We start from the raw sequence: 26,074 nt of genomic DNA on the forward strand, positions 1-26,074 counted from the left end.
CCTGTCACCTGAGCCACACCTTCAGCATCACTTTACTGATGATGATTTTGGAGATGGAGTCTTCAGGCCTGGCTTCCAACCTCAGTCCTCCAGTTCCCAGCCTCCGAAGTAGCTAGAATTAGAGACATGTGAATCTCTGGTGTCTGGAAGACAGCCCTGTAGTTTTTTATTGCATAATGTGGCACAAGTTAATGGCTCTTAGCAGCACATATGTCACATCACAGAAGAAGTGATGTGCTATACTCTGTTTTCTGTTCCATGTAGCCATACCGATGGATTCTTCACTGCCTCTCGTACCTGGAAGCTACCAGTGACTCCTTTTCTCTTGGGTGGCCATATTGCCTGCTTCCCTGAGCCCCATCCCTCATCCCAGTGCAGCAGCCCCAGGTCCACCTGTCATGACAATGGCATTCACCTTCCCATGTATCCACTATGGTGTGACCAAAGGTCAAGGGCAGTAGCATCAGACAGCCTGAGTGCAAATTTTAACTGCTATTGGCCAATTCTTAGACAAAAAGTTTTAAAATACTGAGCCTCTATTCCCTCATGTATATATAAAAGTAGTTATGGCAAATGGTCATTTAAAGTGAAAAAACAGAATACAAATTGCAGCTGTGTGTGTGTATACCCAGTCAGAGCCCAGAACATCTCAGAGTTACAGCCCTAGCCAACAGTCCCTTATTAGAAATGCAGTCAAAGCCAGGAAGCCTCAGGGATATAGCTGGAGCCAAAGAACTCTCTCAGACAAATTACCAGCCAGCAAACTCTTTTGCAGCATCCAGGAACATCAGGGAGACAGCTGGAACCAGAAGCCCATAGAGATATGGTAGAATCTTGAGTCCCATCAAGGAAAAGTCCCATTCCAGACACTTATATGGGAGCCAGGAGTCCCAGCAATACAGACTAAGGAACCTCCCAGCCATCGGAACTATCCCAGGGTCTGTTTCAAGACAGAAAGTCACAATGACATAGGTAACACCAGGAGCCCCTCAGAGACAAAGCAAGAACCAGGAACTATCAGAGAAATGACCAAGGGTTATAGGCTCAGCCTGGGACTCTCAGGGGCACAGCTGGAACAAAACACTTGTTAACTATATCACCAGAACCACACCACACAGGGATGTCATCTCCATGAAAAATGTTAAATAAGCACACAATCAGTTAGGAACTCTCCAAGGCTCAGGGACAAGAATTCTGAGATGCACAAAACCATGAGCCCTGAGACACATACAAACAGCACCAGAAATCCTCACGGCTATGAAGCCAGTGTCTCATCAGATATCATGTCAGAATCACAGCCTTTACACAATAGAGTCAAAATCCATAGTATTTAGAATCATGGTCCCAGCTAGGGGTTTCTCCAAGACAAGACACCAACTTGACTGTTTATAAGAAGATGCGTGGACACCAGAGAAATCTGGGAATGTTCCATCCCAGAAAAGCAAGAAGGAGACCAGTCAGGTCAACATCCTCAGCTGTCAAAATGGCGCCCGCAAGGAGGTTCTTACCGGCACACTTGGTCCTGGTGGTGAGGGGAGGCCCTGGAGGTCCCGTGCCCCCTTCACCGGGCCGTGTGAGGAGCACCCGGATCTCGTATTCCACGTCAGGGTCTAGGTGCCAGAGCTTATAGTTGGGAGAGTCAACGATGTGGGTCTCAGCCCAGGTGCCCGTGGTGGTACGGTACTCCACCTCCTTCAAGATGATGGGACCATCTCCGATGATGGAATTGGCGTTGGGCTTGATCCACAGGTAGGTGGCCCCCACAGCCAGCAGCTCTGGGGGGGCAATGGGTGTGGGAGGCTCTGTAAGACAAGGAATTGACAACAGATTCTTACATGAGAATGGTTTACAGAGAGAATCCAAGCTTGGAAATACAAGGAGTGGGATTCCAGACATAGACACACCAAGTAGCCCAATTCCTGTTGTTTTTTTTTTAACTTCATTCATCCTCTATTTTAATGATTTATCTCTAAATACTTGAACTGGCATTTCTGCAGTTACTATAGTCAACAGCTACTGTATCATCTTCATTGTGTTAGTGAAATGAGCTCCCTTCCCATAGCTTAGTACGCTCTTCCCCTTTCCACAGCTTAGCATGCTCCCTTCCTAGGCAACACTAGGCCTACTTAGTAAAGGCAGTAAATAATCAGCCTCCAGCCCCCTCTACCTTGGGATGGCACTTCTCTGGGGCAGCTACCACCATATAAGGCAGCAAGAGCCCCTTAGAGTCTAGACAGCTGCAAGGCCCCTTATCTGATACTTGGACTGCAGCCACAAATCCTAGCCCACCATGATGAAGCTCTTGGCTCTCAAGTTTACACCAGGGTCTCTGCCTCCTAGCTCCTTCTAGCCCCTCCTAAACCTCCTAGGTTTTATAGGTCACCTCAGACAATAGCTTGCACTTCTTTTCACTTCTCCCTTTCCTGGCAATCAACCTTTTTTTGCTCTCTGTACCTGGATGTCTGCCTGGTTTTTTGGCAAAGTCTAATTTATTCTATCATAGGTACATTAGCCAGGAACTAGGTTTATCTTGGAGAATTTGCTCATCCAAGCTTCCCAGGAGCCTGGTTCTCAAATGTCTCTGTGCTAGTTCCCCTCTTACCCTCAGAGTTGTGACCCCAGGGGTCCAGACTTCTGCCAAACCAACAGGACCCACCACATGGGCTCCTGCCACCCAGGGCTCTCCCACATCCAATTCATCGGCCTTCACTCATCTGCACTCATCTCCACTTGGGATTCCTATGGTGTCATTCTTTTCTTTTATTCAGACTCATAGTACCAACTTTTCTTTAACTCACACCCAAAAGCCTCGGGACTAGGCTGTTGTGAGTCTCCAACTGAAGGCTTAGGGTCTGAGACACTGGCTGAGGACTCAGACCTGAGGTTCCAGGGCACAGGGGTCAGGTGATAATCTACCACTGTCTCCCACCACACTCTCCCAAAGACTGAAACATTCTGGGCACACCTTGATTGTTTTGGCCTTAGATCACGTCACCGTGAGTAATTCTCAGTCTAAGATCCCATCTCACTCCCCCATGGGGTGCATACTGACCAATATGCTCTCTCTCCACCTGGCCCCTGGCCTCAAGCTCAGGCGCCTCATTGATCCGTAGGACTGAACATGGCTTGATTACGACCTAGACAGCCAATCTAAATGGCCGCTTAACAGCACCTTTAACCCCATCATTATTTGGGATTTATACAACTCTTGTGAGTGCTCGGAAAATAGAGCACATCCCGGACTTCTTATTTCTTTACTCTCTCTTTACTTCCAGACTAAAAATCACTCTCTCCCTCTCTCTCTGCCATTCTACTTATGCCCTTATACTTTACACACTAAATTCTACCTCTCTAGGCCAAACTGTCTTCAAACTCTCTCCCTCCTGCCTTCCCTGCTGCCCGTTGCCACAGCCGCCATTGCCTATGACTTCTCAACCCTTCCCCAGCCAGCACCCCGCCCCAGCTCCCCCCTCCCACTCTGGTGGCAGCTCCAGCTGCCCCCTCAGCTCTTCCTCCCACTCCAGCTCTTGCCCTGCCCTTTCCTTCTTCCTTTCAGCAGTTCCTCCTATGGCTCCTCCTTTGGGTGGTCCCTGTCCCAGCCCCTTCTCCCACTTCACTCCCTCCCATCCTCTCAGCAGTTCCTCCTCCCCACCAAGCCTTCAGGACCAAAGCCCTCCTCTCTCGCGCTCTCTCTGTAGGCTAACTCCCATGTGGCACTGATACTCCTTCCAGACCCCTTTCCAAGCCCTCCTAGCCTCACTGTTCCAACCTCCCCCCCCCCACACACACACACTTGTCTTACACTGCCCACTAATTCCTTCTCTGCTATAAATCTCCTAGCCATTTCCTCTAACTTCTCTTGTCTGGTATCAGCAACATCTCTCTGTCCATCTCTCTCTGTCTTGCTGATAATCTCCAGACTGGAGATCATTTCCCACTAAATTGTCTCTACGCCTGCTGACAGACTTGTGCCTTGAGAAGTGAGATGCAGGCAGGGTCTCAGGGACCACACCCCCATCCTCCCCTAGATTCCCTCTCCAGGGCCAGCCATCCTGGATCAGTGGTTCCTCTTGTACATTCTTCCTCTCCATAGCTGGTTGGGATTCTCTAAACTAAGTGGACTTGTCTAAGTGGACTTGAGATTCCTATGGTGATGTTCTTTCTTTTATCCAGTCTCTCAATTAATCTTTTAAAGCCCTGGTACCAGGCTACTGTGAGACTCTGGCCAAAGGCCTGGGGAGGTCTGAGCCATAGGGGCTGGATGACAACCCTTCCACTGAGTCTCGCTGCCATTATTCTCCCTAAGGACAGAGACACTCCGGGAATGCCAGGACTGTTTTGGCCTGAGACTACACCACCAATGGGTCATTCTCAGTCTAACCTCTGTCCCTGCCTCCCTGCCTGCCCCTCTGTGTGAGCATAAACCTTACATTTCCCAACCTACTTCTCTAGCTGACACCTTCTTCCCTTCTAGACCCTAAATAATTGGGCCTCTGCCCTGTCTCTGTCACTAATCCATCACTGACAGTGGCTGGCTGGCTAACACACTGGACCAGCTTCTCTCTTTACTGCTCTCGCCTCTTACACACCCCACAATGTCTCCTGACTCGCTCTTCTCTGGTCACCATGATGTCCCACTTCAGCTTTCCATTGGAGCTGAATTGGTTTGTTGGCATTGTTTTTGTTCCTTCTATCCTCTCTGGTCTATTTCCTAACTGTATTAAGTATGTCAATGGGCTCCAAGATTCCGTCCTTCCAAGTGTGGCTTCTCCTTTTCCCACCTTAAAAGTCCCACCAAAATCCTAGTGCCAAGGAGGGTATCTGGGTTCATTAAAGCCACTGGTGGATGGCCTCGGTGGGCTGGTTGTCAGGGGATGGAAACCCCTACAGAGGAAGGTACACCTCCTGACAAATTTCAGGGCCCTGTGGTCTTTCCACCACTCTGACAGCCAGCTCATCAATGCTGGACATGCTATCCAAACATCTTTTTGGAGTCACTCAAAAACCTTCCGGAAGTCTTGGTTTCTTTGTCCTCTTTTATGTTTATATGTTTGTCTAAAACCTGGGACTCTACCCTTCTGTTTCGTCTTGTGTCTATTCTGTGACCATCGCCTGACCTCTCTACTCCATTATGGCATGTCACCTGTCTCTATGTTCATGTCCATTATGGCATGCCACTGTCTCTATGTTCCTGTCCTGTCTCCTAAGTTCTTTGGTTGTTGGCAAAGTTTTGGTTTTTAACTGGTTCTATCATAATCCCCCCAAACCCTTTAATGGCCAATATTAAAATCTAAGCATTCCCTGTGATTTGTGCACAGACATGTCTGTCTATTTATCTAATGTAAAATACATAAAATGGTCATGGTTTCCAAGTTACCAAGTACTGTGTTTATAAAAGATATTAGTCAATGGAAGCTGTGGTTTAATTTGAGTTGCTTTGAAAATTCCAAGACCTGACTACAAGCCAAATTAAAAACAGGCAGTTTTAAAGGGATTTAGGAAAGAAATTTAAAAAAATGGCTCCTTTGAAATGTAAATTAAGTTCACTGTGATTTATGTCATTCCTTATGTCCATCTATGCTAAAAGTTAAATGTACATCTGATCATGGCTGGTTTAGGAAGGCTAACATTTTGTTTCTCCATCTTCTCTCCTGTGTGCCCATCAACTCTCTTTAAGATCAAGGGACTAGATGCAGTTTGCTCCTGTGCCTGGGTAAAGGCCCAGGAAACAAAATAAAGTTGTCACTGCTGCCTAAACCAGTGGCACCAGCCTGCAAAAGCCAGTGTAAACCAGGTCTTTAACCAGTATGTGTAGAAATGTTGCAGGAAAACAACAAGAGGTGCGACAATCCATTCAGGCTGGGCCTAGCCCAGACCTAGGGCTGATTCAGGGTGAAAAGCACAAGCCACTTCAGAGCTACTGAAGCTCAGACCTCTCCATTGTCCTGATTTGCTTGTGTTTCCTTCTACCTGTCGGTAATGTTAATCCCCACAAATCAGATGATAGGGGTATATGAGCAAAAAAATGTCATTTGATTTCTGTACTATTTTGCAATTTGATGTATCTCTAAAAGGATATAAGCCATTTTAAACAGGCTGCCAAGAGGCAATGGTTGGTACCTAGAGTGCCAATCAGTTGCAGTTTAAAAACATCTATTGAGTTTTGTCATTACACAACTCTGGTAAGTATTTGTTGGTCAACTCTTGACATGGTACAGGTAAGCTCTACTTATTTCTACTTGATCTCCTTGTTGCTTTAATTGGAAAAAATAAAGGATTTTTTGTGGCAAACACTGCAGTTCAAAGCCATCCTGGGCAGAAAAAAATCACTCTGAGGCTCCATCTCCCAACTAAACAGCAAACAGCCAGGCTGGAAGTATGGCTCAAGGATTCACCAGCCAGATTCTGGAAGTGGCACTGTGACTCAAAGTTGTAGAGTGCTAGCCCCGAGCAGAAGTTCTCAGGGAAAGTGCCCAGGCCTTGAGTTCACAGCCCAGGAATGCCAACTGGGATGAGCTATCCCAGCAACAAACACCTAGACCCCCAGGATGAGGTGGAGAGGAGTAAGAGGAGATGATGTCACATCAGCCACTTTATGCCTGCCCTTTAAAAAACTAAACCAGAGCTGGGAAGTCAATGGAAATAAGTTAAGAAGCTTGTCCATCTAATGTCCATACCAGTCTACCATCTAATACTGGACAGAAATGTACATTCTTGTCATGGTTACCTGCTATTTGTATGTACGGTGAGTCTTAGACTCAGGGCTGTTCACCTTGGCAGCTCCCTAGGTCTCCCAAATGTACCCTGTAATCCACATATCTACCAAGGCCTCCGGTCAAGCCCCTTAACCACCCCAACCCAGCCCCAGCTGCCCGGTCTAGCATGCTCTCACCTACCTAGTCATCAGATGTCCAAAGTAGTTAGGGACCAACTCCAGGACTGACTGGAATGCAGGACGTAAGAACTAACTGATCTTGCCAAGTCACCCAATTTTTATTTTCTGCTCCAACCATTCCTTTTGCCATTTGTATGCTCTCTAATATTTTTATTGTTGTCCAGTCCCTGCCTCTTGAGACTTCTTCCAGACTTCATTCAAGAACTTGTGTCTAACACCAAGGGATAGCTGCCTTCTCTCAGAGAGGACCACATCTCCACATCTCTGCCTTTTTACCCCTAATGTCAATGCCCCTTGCCAGCAGAAAGTTGTGTCCTCTTTTATATCAAAGGGATGGAGATGTTAGATCCAGTCTCTATCTGTACAGGTCCAAGGCTGTTCCTCTACAGGATACATCTTGGCACATCGAGTGCCACCGGCCTAACCAGCCTTCTCACTCCGCAGTCTACCAGACCGGACAATCCATCTTGAATCCATCCAGTCACCCTAATGTCACAGAAATGCCACGTGCTAAGGATTGAGGGCAGAAACAACATCATCAGCCATCCTATCTACCCCAAACAAGTATAAATACCATCTATGCTGGCTCCTACTGGGGAAAGCCTTCACATGAGAGACTGGCAGATGCCCTGTTGTTATACACCACCCTGGGTTATCATGCTGGAAAATAACACCTGTTCCCAGGTTCAAAATTGTACCCCAAACTGCATAGAGCTGAAAAGGGGCAACTTTACTTGTGCCAACTATGAATGTATTTTATATGTGGAGGGCTATGTCTCCTTACCCAGTGGCTGGTTTTTTACCTGTGAAAGTTATACTTTGAACTATATCCCTGCCTATCTGCCTCATAACTCCCGCTGCTGCCTAAGCCATCTAGCTGTTGTGCTACTTCACAAGGAGCTCTTCCAGCCTCAACGAGGTTGTAAAACTAGAAGTCTGGCACTGGATGAAAGTTGTACTGATAAACTACACCTCCTGTCTGAAGCAGAATATTTTTGCCTTGATTGGGATACCAGGGCTGGTGGTAGGAGCCTATATATTTGGCATGCATAGTGGTAAAAAGCATTAACTACACCTCCTCTGCCATTGCATTGCTATTCTTGACAATCATGCTGCCTTGATTACTCTTACTCCATCACAAGGGTATGAGGAGATTAAAAATATGTGCTTCTGTGACCTAACTGGTAGCAGCTATTCCATTAAGGAACAAGTCAAATATCTCAGAAAACTTGAGGAAAATATCCAACAGAAAGAAGGGAGATGGGACCTATTCTCGTGGCTTACTCCCTGGTTCACGCCTATCTTGGGTCCCTTAACTGCAATTTTCCCCTTATTTTGATCGTGCCTTGCCTGCTCAGGTGCATGCAAAACATCCTCGTGGGGAAGATAAGACCTTTCACCAATCAGTCTGTCAATCAAATGCTCCTGGGAGGCTACCTGGTCAAGCAAGCATCTCCACTGACTACCACGCCCCCTCTCAGCAGGAAGCTCCAGAAGAAACGACCTTCACCCATAATCCCAACCTGGTGCCCCTCATTCAGTTATTAAACCAAAGAGTTGGGAATGTTAGCGAAATGAGCTCCTTTCCCATAGTTTAGTCCACTCCTTCCCTTCTCCACAGCTTAGCATGCTTCCTTCCTAGGCAACACCAGGCCCATGTAGTAAAGGCAGTAAATAATCAGCCTCCAACCCCCCTTTACCTTGGGATAGCACTTCTCTGGGGCAGCTACCACCATATAAGGCAACAGAGCCCCTTAGAGTGTCCTTCAGGTCCGATCAGCTGAAGGGCCCCTTATCTACTATTTGGACAGCAGCCATAAATCCTGGTCTACCATGATGAAGTCCCTGGCCCTCATGTGCACACCAGGGTCTCTGCCTCCTAGCCCCTTCTAGCCCCTCCTAAACCTCCTAGGTTATATAGGTCACCCCAGACAATAGCCGGTGCTTCTTCTCACTTCTCCCTTGTGAGAAGGGGTCTTGCTGGTCCCTTTCCCAGCAATAAACCTTTATTTATTCTCTATACCTGCATGTCTGTGTGGTTTTCTGGCAAAGTCCAAATAATCTAACAAAAAGAAAGATGTCTGTCCAATAGAAAAAAAAAAAGATTTTTCCAGAACATAGCAAAACTATCTAGGGAAAGAAGGAGGGAAGTTTTGCTTTCTAGAAGAACCTGTCTCTACTAAAGTGATGCTTGAATACCTGAGTCTGAGACTTATAAAGAGTTGTTACATTAAAACACACATAGGGTGAATAGAAGTCATTTTTCAGGTAAGAGCTCACGTTTTTGCCTAGAGTTGGCCTCAAACCCTGATCCTCCTATTTATGCTCCCATATACCTAGGATTGTAGATATGCACCACCAAACTCAACCTATTTTTTGAGAAGGTGGGGATGGTCTCACTAACTTTTTGTTCAGACTGGCCTAAAACCACAATCCTCCAGAGCGCTACTTCCCAAGTAGCTAGGATTACGTGCATAAGCCACCTGTATTTTTATTCACATATTGATATCTTTTTGTTATTACATGTTAACTAACTGGCTTGCCTCTGGGCTATATATATGGATAAAGGAAGGTTAGTTTGTAGCTCTGCTGAGGACTTTTGGATAAGGACAAATACATCATTTTTTGTCCTAATTAATTACCTAGCAACATAGATTCTCCAGAAGCAGAATAATGTGCTAGAAAACAGGGGTGGGCAATATTTTCTCAGTATGGCTCAGGCCAATCTTAAGGGCCGGCTTTAGATTGCCTCTATTATAGCCTGCCATTTGGTCAGAGAAGGGAATTAAAGCAGATTAGTCAAGCTAGGTGCTTTTCTTTACAAAGCCATGGAGGTTATTACTCAAGACCTTGTTATCTCAAAGGTGTTTGCAAATTGATTTCTGGATAATTTGTTCCAGGTAGAGAAGTTAAGTTGGCAGGCAGATAATTTCTAGGCTCATCCTTTGTGCATTTTAAATATATGGACCCTTTGATCGCCATTATCAAATCTCCAGAGTTCTCATCAGTCTTCAATGAGGCCTCAGGGGTGATATTTTGTAGTTCTGTGATGACTCTGCCTAATTCTTTAATATAATTATACGGAGACTGGTCCCGGGTAGAATTAAGAGCAGCAGACTTCAGTGCTTTGGGGCTGAGCAAGTGGCCGCATTAAGCTCTCTTCCATTGACTTTTTGTCATGGCTTATTGCCCTCCTATTGCAGTTTTCAATTTCTGACCACAGTAAGAAAATGAAGTATTATTCTTTCCAAATGTTTAGTCTCTTCTTATGAATATCTAATGGCAGGTGTAAGGACACTAACAAACACCTTCATGAGTACACAAATGTTCCTATCTCAAACGCCTTGCTGGTTCACAAGTTCACAAGACCCAACACTGTGTTTCTCTCCATTTATCTTCGCAGGAACAGACCATCATAGTAGCTCCTCTTTCTGGTATCAAAAAAGCCATTAGTAAATGGCTTTGTTTTATTCTCTTACTTTTCAGTGATCTTCCAATTTAGAAGTACCTTTTTAGGAGACACGTGGACAGGTGATTCATAGGAAAAGAAGCAGGAATGAAGCAAAGAAAAAATATAGGTGAACTCAGAACCAGATGCCTGTCCCTTCGTTTTCTCCTCTGTACTTGAGATATTAATGTCACCAACCAGAAGGGTCATTAAGGAAAGTCTATACGAGTAAAATTTTTAACCTGTGCCTTGAAAAAAAATCTAGTAAGAAATGCTCTTCCCAGGAAAATGCACAAAAAAAACATATTACCATGAGCTCCACAGATCACTTCAGAGATCCAGGAGCCATTCTGAAATGCATGCAAGATCCCCATTAGTGTCTGTATTGAGAACAGAAAAAACACACAGAGAATTTGCTAGCAGATGACATGCCCATATCCTACACTTCTTTGGGACTCTGAATTTTTTTGATGGTGTACAGGCTGAGAACACAGCCAAAAGGAGACTTAATACAACTTCTGGACCAGTTCTCAAACTCTGGACACGAATAAATACCCTGTGACAACACATTCACAGATTTAACATCTGCACCATTTTAGCACAGACATCTTAGTTAAAGAGAAAAGATGTAGCCTATCCATAATATGATAGAGGCTCCACCAAAACCTTCCATGGAGACTATGTTTACAATCCTACATATCTCAACATGAAGGTTCTATCTATGGCTTGGAGTCTTGAAATGAACAGTACATCAGCGAGAAAACCTCTGGAAAAAGAACTGCCTCCTACTATCTACCTGTTCATCTCAGGTGCCAACTGGAGCACCTTAAGTAAGGAAAAACATTGTCCTATGTCAGTGGCACACTTGTAAGCCTAGTTATTCAAGAGGCTGAGGTTTAAGGATTGTGGTTCAAAGCCAGCCTGAGCAGAAAAGTCTGTGAGACTTTTATCTCTAATTAATAAGCAAAAAAAAAGTTAGAAGTGGAGCTGTGGTTCAAGTGATAGAGCACCAGCCTTGAGTGAAAAAATCTAAGGGACAGTATCCAGGCCTCGAGTTCAAGCCCTAATACTATCATAAAATAATAACAATAAACTCAGAGCAGTATGACCTCTTCTGGGATGGCTTCCTGGAAGGGAACATGAGAAAAACCTCTGGAGTCATGAAAATTTCTACATCTTGACTAGAGTTGAGTAACAGGTATCAAAATGCAAACTACAAATGTACGTATTTTGCTATAAGTCAATGATACCTTTAAATATTGGGGGGGGGGAAGGAAACAAACAAAAGTAAGACTTCTCTATAACCTAGCAGGGTGAAACAATATCACTAAATGTTACTGGAAATTGAACCCTAGAAAGCTGCCAGAAATAGGCCTTTACACCTATACCATGTCCTATTAGGCAATTCTATCAACACCTTCAAGACATTGAATCCTCAATAGTTTTCTTAATCATCAATTGTTCTGATGTATATCTAGTCTCATTCATGAGCTTTTCAACATACACCACAATTGACTCCTCGCTTTCCCTAGCTCCAAAGCATCGACCATACAAAACCCAGTAGAGTTTGACATTTAGTGACATGTCTGCCCACAAAGTTTGGAGCCAAATCAAGAGTGGAGAAACCTGGCCTTCAGAAAGTTGCACTGTGAGTCGGGAGATACTATGTGTGCCTGATGGCCAGATATCAAAACCCTGTGAGCACCAGGACTTAGTGAGCTAGGCCAGGGGAGCATCTATCCTTAAACTGCCACAGCTCTCCTCCAACATAGAGATGGTGAGGTGACCCTTTAATGGAATTCAGCCTCATCCTCAGGCAGCAATCTCCAGACCAATTCTATCCTTCTTTTCCCTGCTGTGAGCACTTGTAACAGTTTGACTCCCAAAAATTCCTACAGAGAGCAAAAGTGCTTCAAATAGCTGAAGATCGAGCTGTATGTGTATGTATTGCCTGCTCCAGATAGAAATCAAACAGTTTCGGGGGGAAAAAAGCAACAAAACAAAACTGGTTGTAACTAAGAAATGAAGTGAGCCTTGATGTTCAGGTGGGGATAACATGGCTCCCGAAAGCACTTAGCAATGCCCCCTTCACTCGACTAAGCCTCAGTCTGGTTGCAATTCTATTCACTGATCCTAGGGCGAGGAAACACCCACTCCAGCCCACGCACCCACCAATGCACACACAGATACAAATAGAGGAGACATTCTATTTCTCCCAACTGCCCAACTGGAGCCTCTTTCATTTGACTATTAACTAACTCATACTTTCCTCTTTGCCCTTCAACCCTGCTGTATAATCAATTTAGCTTTGTGACTCCTGCCCCTGGCCCCCTATTCAAGGACAGACCCAGATAATGTTCAAAACATCATGCTAGTTACATAGTCTACTGACTCATATGCAACACTGCTTCAAAGAATAAGGAACGGAGGATCCAAAGAGAAAAAGAAACTTGCTGAAGGAGCAGAGGCTGAGCCTGTCTTTACCCCTGCCTCATAAGAAGTCAGATGTACAACTCAGGGCAGGCCCAAAATCTCCATGATTTTCTCTTTTTTCATCTTGAAAATGGAAAACCACGTGATGATTCTAATTATAAAAAATTTCTAACTTCACTACCTAGGACTATAAGAAATTCCAGGACACTCATTGGTCCTCAGAGCACAGACAGCAAAGACAGGCTTCACAGGTCTCAGAATTAGCCCTACAGGCCTTCTCCTCAGGAAGTCTAGGCCCTATCACCCTATATTTGCAGGTCCATAGCTGCTTTCCCTTTCTTGCCTTCCCTGGCATCCTACTTTTTCTCTATCAGCTTTCCCTCACTTCTGTAACAAATTCCCATCAATAAAAACCATCCTTTGAAATACCTTAGGTGGTCTGGTGTTTTCAGGAGCCTGACTAACACAGGTAACTATTATAATCATCTTCAGTTTTTTTCACCTGAATAAACTAAAGCACAGAAGTTAAGTAGCTTGCCCAAAGTCACATTGTTAGTACAGGGTAAAGCTGAGTTCCGCAGATTGTCTTGCAAAAGAGACTTTGCAGAGGTGATGGAGACAAGTAACTCAAGTGGGAAGAGCATCTACATTATGTAAGTACATCCAATGTAATTACATGGCTCCTCATGAATGAAGAAGGGAGGGTAGGGTGGGGGCAGAACGAGGAGGAGGGAGACTGAAAGAAGTTCCTCCATTGTGGCTGGAGGAAAGACTCTGAGCAGGAAAAGACTGTGTGACTCATAGAAAAGAAGACCTGGGCTAGGGATCAAGTGGTAAATTCCTTGCCTAGCAAGGTCACGAGTTTAATCCCCAATATCACAAAAATAAAATAAAATAAAGCTAAAGAAGGGAAAGAACCAAAACACTATGTTGAAAACAAACTTTACAACTTGGGGGTGGGGGAGGGAGGAGTTGGGGAGGTGGAGGGAAGGGATAGTACTGGAAAAACAAAGGAGGAGGTAACAATGCTCGATAGGAAATGTACTCATTATCTTACTCATGTAACTGTAACCCCTCTGTACAGTATTTTTACAATAAAAAACATATATTTTAAAAAGGGGAAGATTTTTCCCCTAAGTCAAAGGCACATAAGCCTGCAGAGCCATGGGTAGACTCTGATCTCTAGTACGTTCAGTAATGAATCTAGGTGGTCTTAAGTATTCAAATCCAGGGCAGTTCATTACAGTAGTAATAGAAAACCAATTCAGGGACAGACTTCAAAATAAGATGGAGGACATACGTCTTATACATCTCATTGTTGCAATGGGTCCACCTGTATCCCTATTTAAACAATTTGTTTTTTCCCTTCCCCTCCACAAATTTATACCAACATCAAATACAGTGAAAACAGGGGTTATACCATGGGGGAGGGACATACAAAGCAACAAAGAATTCATCTTATAAATATAGCAAGAAAAAAAGAGTAAGAAAAAAAATTTGAGTCCTTATCTTGGGGTTCATTTTGCCTAACATCAACTTATCTGACCTTTTCTGCTTGTCTCAGACATATGCTAGTTATTGCAAATAAGGGAAACCATGGGACCTATGTTTCTTTGGGCCTGGCTTACTTCACTTAATATAATTTTTTTCCAAGTCTTTCCATTTTCTAACAAATGGGGCAATGTTATTCTTTCTGATGGAGGCATAGAATTCCATTGTGTATATCTGCCACATTTGCTTGATCCATTCATCTACTGAGGGGATTTACAATTGGTGTGGGGGGGGGTGGAGATGAGAAAGGGAAACAAAGGAGGAGGCAACAATGCTTGATAAGAAATGTACTCATTACATTGCAACCATGAGATGTACAAGTTGTTATGTGGAAAACAAACTTTACCACTTTGGTGCAGGGTGGGGGGAGCGGGGATTGAGTGTGGGGGGAGGGATGGGAAGGGGAAACAAAGGAGGAAGCTACAATGCTTGATAAGAAATGTACTCATTATCTTGCCCATGTAATTGTAACCCCTCTGTACAGTATTTTCACAATTAAAAAAAAGAAAGAAATGTACTCATTACCTTGCCCGTGTAATTGTAACCCCTCTATATGGTACATTCACAATAAAAAAAAAGAAATTTTTATGTCCGAAAAAAATAAAATAAAATAAGATGAAGGAGGCAAAGGAAGGCTTCCTAGGGAAATCAAAGCAGGAGCTGAGCCTTGAAAGCAGAGGAGAGTCAAACCAGGCACAGGGAGAGGAGGAAACATTCTCAGAGATGAGAAAAGATGGGGTCACTCAGGATAGATACATCCTGATAAAACACAGGAGAGGATGGGGGGCAGCAGAATAATAGAGTGAAGAGGTCAGCAGATGCCCCGATCAGGGCTGGGGCCTTCTAGGTAGTCATATTAAGAGGCACATGCTCATTCAGGACCGCTCTTCTGAGTTATGGTAGAGATTGGGTCTGAGGGAGAGATCTGAATTAGGACACCAATTAACACATTGTCTATTACTGAGTAGAAAGATCTGACCAATGTCACCATTAAGGGATTGCAGAGGCAGAGGGTCTGTTGCATGTCTGGGAGACTGAAGAGAAGAGACAGGACTTGGTCATTGACTGGATATAAGGTGCAAAGGAGATGGGATGAGTAGAAGTCCTAGTAATGTACACGGAAATGTTCCTGGACTTTTGCAATGCCTTGAATGGTTCATGCAAAGGACTGTTTGCCTCAGTTTCCCTCCTTTGCAGCCTAGTCCATCATCCTATGCTTCATTTCCTGGGACTTGTCATTCACTTTCACTAGCAAAGGGTAGTTTTGGAAAACACAGGCTCTGAGTCAGTGGGGCATGCTCACACCTGTAATCCTAGCTACTCAGAAGGCTAAGATCTGAGGATTACAGTTCAAAGCCAGCGTGGACAAGAAAGTCTATGAGACTCTTAAATCCAATTAACCACCAAAAAGCTGGAAATGAAACAGTGGTTCAAGTGGTAGAGTGCTAGCCTTGAGTACAAAAGGTAAGAGATAGCACTTGGCCTTGAGTTCAAGTCCAAAAATTGACACATACACACACACACACACTCTCTCTCTCTTTCTTTCTCTCTATCTCTCTCTCTCTCTCTCTCTCACACACACACACACACACATATCTCTGAGTGTCAGATACAGATTGATTTAACACTTCAGTCACCTTGGGCAAATTACATGAATCCCAGTTTCTCCACAGTACTGATTCCTTGTGAAGTTTGAATACAAATATCAAGACACAGCAAGTTTTGCAGAAATGTGAGTTACTCCTTTCTCCTCATCACTATTAGGTATGGTTTCCGGCATCTGTCCCAGAGCCTTCTCCACTCATGGGCCACGGAGCCCAGATTCTCCTCTTGGGATCTCTCCCAGCAGCTGCCCACCCAGGATATCTTGGACTTGGCCATCACACCATATGATCCCCACCAGGGCCAGCCACTCGGCCTTGGCACTCACTCAGGGAGAAAGCATGGAAGCACTCTACCAGAGTGAGCAGAACAAAAAATAATCAAGCATAGAGGCAAAGGAAGTGGCGGGAGCGAAGGAAGACATGTGGTACCCAGGCCCATCTGAGACCAGGCCAGCAGTTGCTATGCTACCAGCCCCAGGAAGCGAGGCTTCCACAGAAAGGGGCTGGGACTTTAGAGATATTGTTATCTTGCAAATTTATTCTCCTTGTCCTAGCCTTGCATGCAAGGGGGAAATGCATAATGAGTCTCTAAGCTGCTGAAATGGCTCAAAGTGACTGGAAGGATGGACCTCTCTGAAGTGTCAGGAAGGGGCATCCAGATGGATTAAGAGGCTTTATTTGCACAGTCTCCTCAGTTTGTGGGGAGAGTTTAAGAGATGGCTGCCCCCTTTCTGTAAAGGAACTGGCAAATTAGCTTCTTCGACTCCCCCCTCGTTCCCCTGGGGCAGGCTCTGTGTTCTGCTTTATCCAGGCAAAGAGCCTAAATTATTGCTCTCTGAAACAAAGGAATTCCGCCAATTCCCACAGACCACAGGTGGCCCTGGGCCCTGACAATAGAAATAAGGGATTCATGTCAGGGTCTTCCGCAGGCCTCTGCAGCTAAGGGTTTCTGTGGTGGAGACAAAAGGGAGTAAAGTAAGATAAACGTATTGTCTAGACAATTTCAGACACAGTTTTAGATCGTTTTCTCTTTTTTATTTTATATTTTATCTCTCTAGTCCTGGGATTTGAACTCAGGGCCTCAAGCTCACTCAGCTTGCTTGCTTCCTTGGCTAGCGCTTTACTGCTTGAGCCATGCCTCCAGCCTAATTTTTGACCATTATTTTGGAGATGATGTCTCATGGACTTTTCTGCCCAGGCTGGGTTCAAATTGTAATCCTTTGGATGTCCACTTCCAAATAAGCAGGATTACAGGCATGAGCCACTGGTACTTCTGAAACAAGCGGCATGGTGAACTCAAAGACATGCACAGTAACTTCAAGGAGTCATACAAAGTAACAAAGTTTTAGCTAGAATATCTTTGCAGAACAACTACTACTCGAAGGTAGAGGATAATTATATTTTAATTTTTACATACAGAAAATGTTTCGATGGAATATCATCTCCACACAAATTCCTTCTAGGAATAAAAACAAAAGATATACTTCCCAATTTATTTGGCAAGTTTGTGACAGAGGATCAAAACCTTACAAAGGCTGGACATGGTTGTTCATTCCTATAATCTCAGCTACTTAAGGAGACAGAGATTGAGAGGATCATGGTTTGAAGACAGCCTGTGGAAATGTTTATGAGACTTCATCTCAACCAATAAAATACTGGAGATGGTGATGTTCGCCTATCATCTCAGATACACTGGAAGAGTAAATAGGAGGACTGCAGTCTAGGCCAGCCTGGGCATAAAATGAGCTCCTATTTGAAAAACAACTAAAGCAAAAGGGCTGGGGTGTGGCTCAAGTGATAAAGCACCAACTTATCAAGCACAGAGCCCTGTGTGCAAATCCCTCATACTACCAAAAAAAAAAAAAAAAGCCCATCTTACATAGAAGCCAAACATGTAATTCCAACATTTGAGAGTCTGAGGCAGGAAGACTGTGTTTAAGGACAAACTGGAATACACAGCAAGACCTCATCTCAAAATTCAAAAACATTACAAGATATGCAAAGATAGTTCATACTTCCAAATCTTATCTACGCCCCCCCGCATCCAAAAGCAGAAAATGGTGGTATGATGGTGTAGGACAAGTGGTAGAGTGCTAGCCAGAGAGAGCAAAAGGCCCTACGTTCAAGCCCCAGCTTCAGCATACAAAAACACACAGAAAAATACCTTATAAGGATAATACCTTTTAGCTATGAACAGAGACAAAAATCCCACACATTCTAACACATCAAATCTAGTAATCCATAAAAGAACGAACAGATCATGACAAGTTGGGCTTGTTCTGAACCTACAAAATGTATTTTATATTATTATATCGAGGTAAAATCAATTAAAATCATGTAATCATGTCAACAGGTGCCAAGGAAATATTGGATGAGAGTCAAGCCAATGTTAAAGGAAAAGTTCTAAGCTAACTAGGATCAGAAAGGAGAAGCCCTTTTCTTTTTTTTTTGGGGGGGGGGTCCGGTCGTAGGGCCTGAACCTTGGGCCTGGGCGCTGTCCCTCAGCTCTTCAGCTCAAGGCTAGCACTCTACCACTTGAGCCACAGAGCCACTTCCAGCTTTTTTCTTTTTGCTTATATGGTGCTGAGGAATCGAACCCAGGGCCTCAGGCATGCAAGGCAAGCGCTCTACCACTGAGCTAACTTCCCAGCCCAAGAAGCTCTTTTCTTTAGTAATAGAGTGCAAAATATCTACTTAACATCATAAACAACAAGAAAATCCTGACTGCTTCCCTGAGTCCCATCCCATGTCTACTTTGTGATATGGCCAACCCAATGAAGCAAAAAAGAAGAAGAGACAGAAGGAGTGGGAAAGAAGTAATGCAGCTTTTCGTTGTTCTCAGACTATAACTCTATGTCTTCAGACCATATAATTTTATTTCTCTATACCTATATAATTACATTCCACAAATTATAACACAATCGAACAACTGAATTCAGCAAAGTCGATGTATTAAAATGTATAGACCACAAACAATTACATGATGACATTTACAAGGCATCATTACTGAATTAGTGTCAATAAGACCATAGCAATGTCACCTTCAGGGGCGAGAGTAATAAACACAGGAGAGGTATGAGACAGGTAAAGTACAACACAAAAAAAAAATCTTTTTTTGCCAGTCCTGGGTCTTGAACTCAGGGCCTGGGCACTGTCCCTGAGCTTCTTTTGCTGAGGGCTAGCACTCTACCATTTGAGCCACAGCACCGCTTCCAGCTTTTTCTGTTCATATGGTACTGAGGAATCAAACCCAGGGCTTCATGCATGCTAGGCAAGCACTCTACCACTAATCCACATTCCCAGCCCTGTACAAAATTTTTATAACTACACATCATATGGATGGACTTACATCAAAGTCATTGAACTTCACACATGCATGCACGTGCACGTGCACACACACACACACACACACACACAAAACAGTAAGCATTTTGCCCTTCAATAAGAAATGTGCATAAAATTATCCCACAAAGTAAAAAAAAACAATATTTAGGAATTTACATATACATATCTATATATGTATATATGCATTTTTTATTTTTATTTAACTCTGGTCCTGAGCACTGTCCCTCAGCTCTTCAGCTCAAGGCTAGTGCCCTACCACTTGAGCTACAGTGGCATTTCCGGTTTTCGGGTGGACTCATGGACTTTCCTGCCTGGGCTGGCTTTGAACCCTGATCCTCAGATCTCAGCCTCCTGAGTAGCTAGGATTACAGGCGTGAGTTACCAGCATCTGGCTTGCATTTATTTTTCTACACTGAAAACTACCAACCATTACAGAGATACATTTTAAAGGCTGAAATAAGGGAAGAAATATTCCACGTTTGTAAGCTAGAATAATCAACATCATAAACGTATTGATTCTCCTTAAATGGAACTCTGTGCTGTTCCAAATCAAATGTTTGGCAATTTCCCTGGATAATTTGACAACTGAATTCTAAATTTCATACAAAAATGCAAAAGGCCAGAGACACTCGGAATAATATTGGAAAAGGAAATGAAAGTTGGAAGGCTTATATTTAAAGTTATCAAAAGTCATTACTGAGCTCCAGTAATTAAGAAAATGAGGTATTGACCAAATGCAGAAAAACAGATCAAGAAGCAGAATGAAGTCCAGAAGTAGCTCTGCGCACGCAGCGGGCATCATCCAGCCCAGATATCACACCCGTCCCCCCATCACACCTTGTACAAGTCACTTCCTGTGTGCTGGAAATGGAAACACCAACCCTAAACAACATGATTTTTTTTTATCAAATAGCCAAAATAAGACACATAAACACAAGTCATAAAAGAGATGAGTGAAAACTAGACTGTAAGGGTCTTCCTGGCTTTATTTTTTTTCTTTCATCAGTATATCTTAGTAAGTACAAGGCAGTTTCATTGCAATAATCCCATAGGTGCATACAATGGACTTTCCTACCCAGGCTGGTTTGAACCTTGATCCTCAGATCTCAGCCTCCTGAGTAGCTAGGATTATAGGCAAAAGCCACTGGCACCCTTCCCTCCCTCCCTCCCTCCCTCCCTCCCTCCCTTCCTTCCTTTCTCCCTTTCCTCCTCTTCTTTTTCCCTCCATCCCTCCCTCCCTTCCTTCCTTCTTTCCTTCCTTTCTTCTTTTCTTTCTGTCAGTATTGAGCTTCAAATTCAGGGTATCACATTCTATACTGGCTTTTTCATCAAGGCTGATGCTCTTTAGGTGAGCAACACCTCCACTTCCAGCTTTTTGCTGATTAACTGGAGATATATAAAGGTCTGACACGTTTTTTTCTCCTTCCCTGGGGTTGATCATCAGATCTCAGCCTGCTGAGTAGCTAGGATTACAGGCATGGGTCCCACACTCAGTAAAATACAATGAACTAACTTACTCTGCCACATTTCCAGAACCCTCTCCCTCCCTTGCCCATTTTGAACAGTGTATGCTGCCTTCATACATGCATATCCCTGTTTTATAATCTTCTTCATCTTTGGTACCCTCTTTTTCCCTCCTCCCACTGATTCCTTCCCCCTGCAAATTCCTTGTCTTATATTCTTATACTTCTTTAAAACCACATCCTCCTCTTTCTCCACTCTACCTAAAGTTCTTGACTAGCACCAAAAGTCCTCAAAGTTTTTATCATTTCAAGAAAGATAATACATAGCCTTTGGGGAATGACTCCCCACCCCTGCCCCACTCAGAATGATACACTAGAGATTAATCCAGGCTGTAATTCCTTCTTTTTTATTGTGAGGCCAGGTATGAACACAACTTTTGTAACCACCCACCTGAGGAAGTTCACCTGGACCTTTTCCAAGCTTTATGGATGTTATTAATAAAGCTATTTTGACTCATCACAGACACATTTTCCTATGAAGATAAGTTTTCATTTCTCTGGGATCAGTGCCTAGAAGTTCAACTGCTGGGTAGTATGGAATTTGGAACTGTCAAACTGCTTTGCAGAGTGTCTAGACCATTATTACTACTGGAGAAGGAATGATCCAGTTCATTGACAGCACTGGTGTTACCATTGCCTTTGTTTTATTTTGTTTTGAAGCTATTCTGGCAAGTATGATGTGATGTCTCTCCAGGGTTTTAATCCACACTCATCAAATGGCTAATGACTGAACATCTTTTCAAGTGCTTACCTACCATCTACATATCCTCTTTAATGAAATGTTTGTTCATATCCTTAGCCCATTTTTTCATTGGTTTTGTGTGTGTGTGTGTGTGTGTGTGTGTGTGTGTGTGTGTGTGTGTGTGTGTTTTGCTGGAGTTTGAATTCAGGGCTTTGCATTTGCTAGGCAACTACTCTACTACTTAGCTATGTACCCAGACTTTCTCTGTTTTAGTTATTATCTAGGTAGGGTCTCATAGTTTTTGCATAGGCTAGTCTCAGACCACGATCCTCCTACTTTCGGCCTTCTACAGAGCTATGATTATAGCTGCTGGGTACAGCATCACACCCAGCTTGTTTGTAGAGATATCTCAATAACTTTTTCCCTAAGCTGACTTCACACCTCACTGCCTTCCCTATCTGTCTCTTGAGTAGCTGAGATTACAGTCATGAACTTCTGTGCCTGGCAGTTTGCCTTGTTCTAAATTTTACAATTCTTTATATTCTAAATACTACTTTTTTCATATAGACCATTAGTAAAATGTCTTCCCCCCACATAATTTACCTTTTCATCTTGCCATGTGCTTTCACAGACTTTGATAACATTCAATTTATCAATTTCTCAGGTATAACCATATTTTTGATGTCAAGCCTATATTAAGTTTTTAAGTTTGATTATCTTCAAGCTCTGGCAAAGTTTACCTATCAGCTGGGTTCCTGACAAAACTGTGTTCAAGCAAACATTCAGTTGACAAACACAAGTATGCATGGCACTCTGTCTCAATAACAGACATGCTGAAAACTAACCTTGTACTGTATTGAAACTTTCAGTGGCATTCATTTATTTTTTACAAGTATTATATTTTAAAAATTATGTTTTCCAATGAAGATGATTGAGAGTTAAAGAATATGCTGGAAACTATTTAAAAGAGGTAAGATAGTAAAACTTAGAATAAGCTACAAGCTGTGAGGTGAGAGGGAAATAGCCAACACTATACTATCTTTCAATATCTCCTCATCAAACTTGATTGGGAAGAAGATGGAAATGTAACTGAAAGTCAATGCATGATTTAGAACAGAGCAGGTATCAATTTAGAAAGTGTACTCAGACATACTTAGACGTGCACTGAACACAGGACTTTTATTACTGGTGAGCTTCCAAGAGCTAAAACTTAGGATTTGTTCTGCAAGAAAATCATCAGCAATGTCCACATAAGACATCACTTTTGTTGCAATATTTAAAGAACAATTAATTAATCCTCCAGTGAATTCTCCTCCTGGTGTGTAACTTGTGTATCCTGCCCGTTCAAGAGTGGGGAAAACCTAGTTATTGATTTCTAACAAAAGTTTATCAAAGCCAGGCACCAAGTGGTTTGAGAGACTATAATTCTAGCTACTCAGGAGGCTGAGATTTGAGGATCATGGTTCAAATCCAGCCCAGGCAAGAAAGTCCATTAGACTTTTATCTCCAATTATCCATCAGAAAACTGGAAATTGTGCTGTGGCTCAAAGTACTAGAGTATTAGCCTTGAGTAAAAGAGCTCAGGGACAGCACCCAGGCCCTGAGTTCAAGACCCATGACCTACAAAATTAATTAATTAATTAAAAAGTACAACTAAAAAAAGATGTGATGCTACTTCAGAAGCCAGATTATAAAAAAGTTAGCATCTTACTTACCTTCCTGTCTCTCTCTTCCCCACTCTACCTCAACCTCTTCTCTTCTCTCTTATTTCTCCTTTCTCTGCTTCCATCTTATCTTCTTTCTCCTCTCTCCTTCTCTTCCTTTCCTTCTCTTTCACCTCCTTTCTTCCTTCTCCTTCTTTCTTTTCCTCTTCTCTTCTGTTTCTGTTCTCTTGCTTTCTCTCTCTTCTTATCCCTGTTATCCTCTTTGTCTCCCTCTTCCCTCTCCTCCTCTCTATCCTCATTTTTCTGTCATGTGTAATTAGTCTTATGGACACACATACACACACACACACACACACACACACACACACACACAAAGGAAATGCTACCTTCAGCCTTCAACTAATGATGCTCTAAAATTGACCAAAAGCCATATGAGTGATCTTTGAAGTGGACCTTCTCAATATTGCCAAAGGTCTTGAGAGTGTGTTGGGGAGCAGCCCCCTCCCCACCAGTAAAGCACGGAGAGGAGACTGTAGCCCCAGCAGAATCCTGAGTGTAGTCTTTCCAGAGTCCCTGGACATAACTGTCGAGCTCAGCCATACCATGATCCCCAACACATTTCTGTTGTTTTAAGAAACTGTCTCGAGGTATTTTTGTTTGTATACAGTCATAGATAACTAGCACATCATATCTATCCCATAACAACTTTTTGTAACTAGAAAGAGAAAAGGCTTGGCTAGAAGTCAATAATTTAAAACACACACACACACACAATCAAATGCTCTAAAAACAAATAAAAAAGCTTCACGCTTCCTTTAAGATCAGCTTCAGAATCCTCTTTGAAGATGAAACTCACAAACGGGCAAAGACTGAGGAAGACACAGCTGATTCTGTTTGAGACGAAAATGAAAAGAGACAGCCTACTTGCACTGAAGGACACCCTCTGAAGAGACATTCTGATGTATGTAAAAGTCTCCTTGAACACTTCCTAAGCCCCGTGTTTTATTGAATGGTGGCCCTCAGGTGTGGCCACTCAGGTCTGCCACTGTGTAAACTTCTCTTATATGTTCTAGAACGCCAATACCTCTGAAGGCACTGGTTTGAAAATGACTTGAAAAGAAGATGGCTTGTCAAGAAATGGCCCACAAACTACAGATGCGTGTTGGCATTGATGGGGCCTGTGATGGTTGATCTTGTTGACTTGATTGGTTTGAGAGACATCTAGGAGATTAGTAAAGCAGACCTCTGGGGGATGTCCCTTACAGTCTTTCCAAAGAGGGTCAACAGAGGCAGGAAAATTCTGAAGGGGAGCAGTACCGTCCCATAGGCTGGGGCTCCATGGAAGACAGAGGGAAAAGAGCAGGAAGCCCACTTGATGACGGTGCTTTCTTTCTGTCTCCTGGCCACCATGAGGTGGCTGCTCCGCTTGGCTTTGTTCTGCCAAGTCCTCCCTGTCACCGTGGACTGAAACTTCTGAAACCAGATGGCAAAATAAATCCTTCCATCTGTTACATTGTTTCCCTCAGGCACTCTGTTACAGCAATGTAAAAATGACAAGCAAAGAATGAATGTAAAGCAGGCAAAAGTATGAGGCAGGATGGGGGGGGCAGCTACGGTGCTTTCAAACGTCTCAGCAGGTATGACAACATTTAATAATGAAAGCTAGTTCAAAAAAAAATAAAACAGTCTACCTCTTTATTTCATCCATTGGGTAATAAAAGCAAAAGGAAAGGTTTAAAATCCACCTTTGTGGCCATATATGCAGTAAAAGGAGAAGTGAATTTGAAAGCTTGCCCTGCTTCAAAAATATACCTTGGCTTATTCAGTGGTGCTCGCCAATGGTCGCAGCAAAATTGCTATCATTCTTCATTGACAAAAACCCATATAAGTGATACCAAAGTTCCTTTTTTTTTAAAGCTTTTGCCAAAAACCTCATCTAGATCTTAATCAGTAAAGCAGTCTGACTAAAGCCACACATACACACACACACACATGCATACACACGCACACACAAACACGCACCCCAAGACACAAACAGATCCAGTGTAGTGAATTTCTGAAAGTATTAACATTTAAAAAGAAGAGGAGGAGGAAGAATCGATCTCTAATGGTATCATTCCTGCAAAAGCTCTTCACAGTTTGGAGGAGTTTATGGCCGCTTCAAATTGCCCCATGAATTTCCTCTCCTCTCTCTCACTCTCTTTTCTGTCTCATAGGAAAGGAAATGTAACCTGCACTATATACTCTCCTCCCCCAATTCCCAGGATTGACCTTGAACTATCAAAACATTTGGGGGAGGGGGTGTGTCAAGGTCAATTCAAAAGTTAAGTAACTATCTCCTGGACCAACAAGAAACATAAACCGGGCCCTCTAAGAAATGAGAAGAGTCATTCTTTAAACTCTGCAGGCCTTGGTCCTTGTAGCAGTCCTTTGAAAGTCGCTACTGACCTCCACTAAATGACAGCATCTAGGCCCCACCAAGCCATCCTAAGTACTGCTTGGATTAAACTAACTCACTTTTTACCAAAATAAGAATCTTTTGTTGTTGCACCAATGGGCTCCCAAACTTAGAGAGTCTGGAATCAAACAGAGAGTTTTTTAAAACTCCTGACATTCAGGTTTCAATTTTCACCAGGAACTTAAGAAGCTCTTGGAATTTGCCTTCCCTTCTACCTCAGTGGTGTGTGGTCCTAAGTATAAGGATGGTGGACTTCTCTAGTCCCTCTCACCTAGCGCAGCCTCTGCTGTGAAACCTGGAGGCTGGAAACTCCACCCCCCTCCACCCACCCAGCGCCTTACTCAGGCAAAATGGTCTAAGAGGATTTGAATCTCCCAAGAAATGGGCAGACATGGACCACCTCATCCACATGGCAGATACTTTCTCTTTTTTTTTTAAAAAAAAATGTGTTTTCACTTAAGAATGCTAATG

At 43.3% G+C, this 26,074-nt stretch overlaps 1 protein-coding gene across 2 annotated transcripts in view; it reads right to left on the reverse strand.

Moving 5' to 3' along the window:
• Ptprt (protein tyrosine phosphatase, receptor type, T) overlaps window positions 1–26,074 on the reverse strand; it is a 718,198-nt gene that overhangs the window by 550,550 nt on the left and 141,574 nt on the right. For both annotated transcript variants that reach the window (XM_013010741.1, XM_013010740.1), the window contains exon 6: window positions 1,509–1,802. In XM_013010741.1, the coding sequence (XP_012866195.1) occupies window positions 1,509–1,802 (294 nt within the window). The remainder of the gene's footprint in view (window positions 1–1,508; window positions 1,803–26,074) is intronic.

The sequence above is a fragment of the Dipodomys ordii genome, unplaced genomic scaffold (genome assembly GCF_000151885.1).
Source record: "Dipodomys ordii isolate 6190 unplaced genomic scaffold, Dord_2.0 Scaffold13, whole genome shotgun sequence".
NCBI classification, from domain to species: domain Eukaryota; kingdom Metazoa; phylum Chordata; class Mammalia; order Rodentia; family Heteromyidae; genus Dipodomys; species Dipodomys ordii.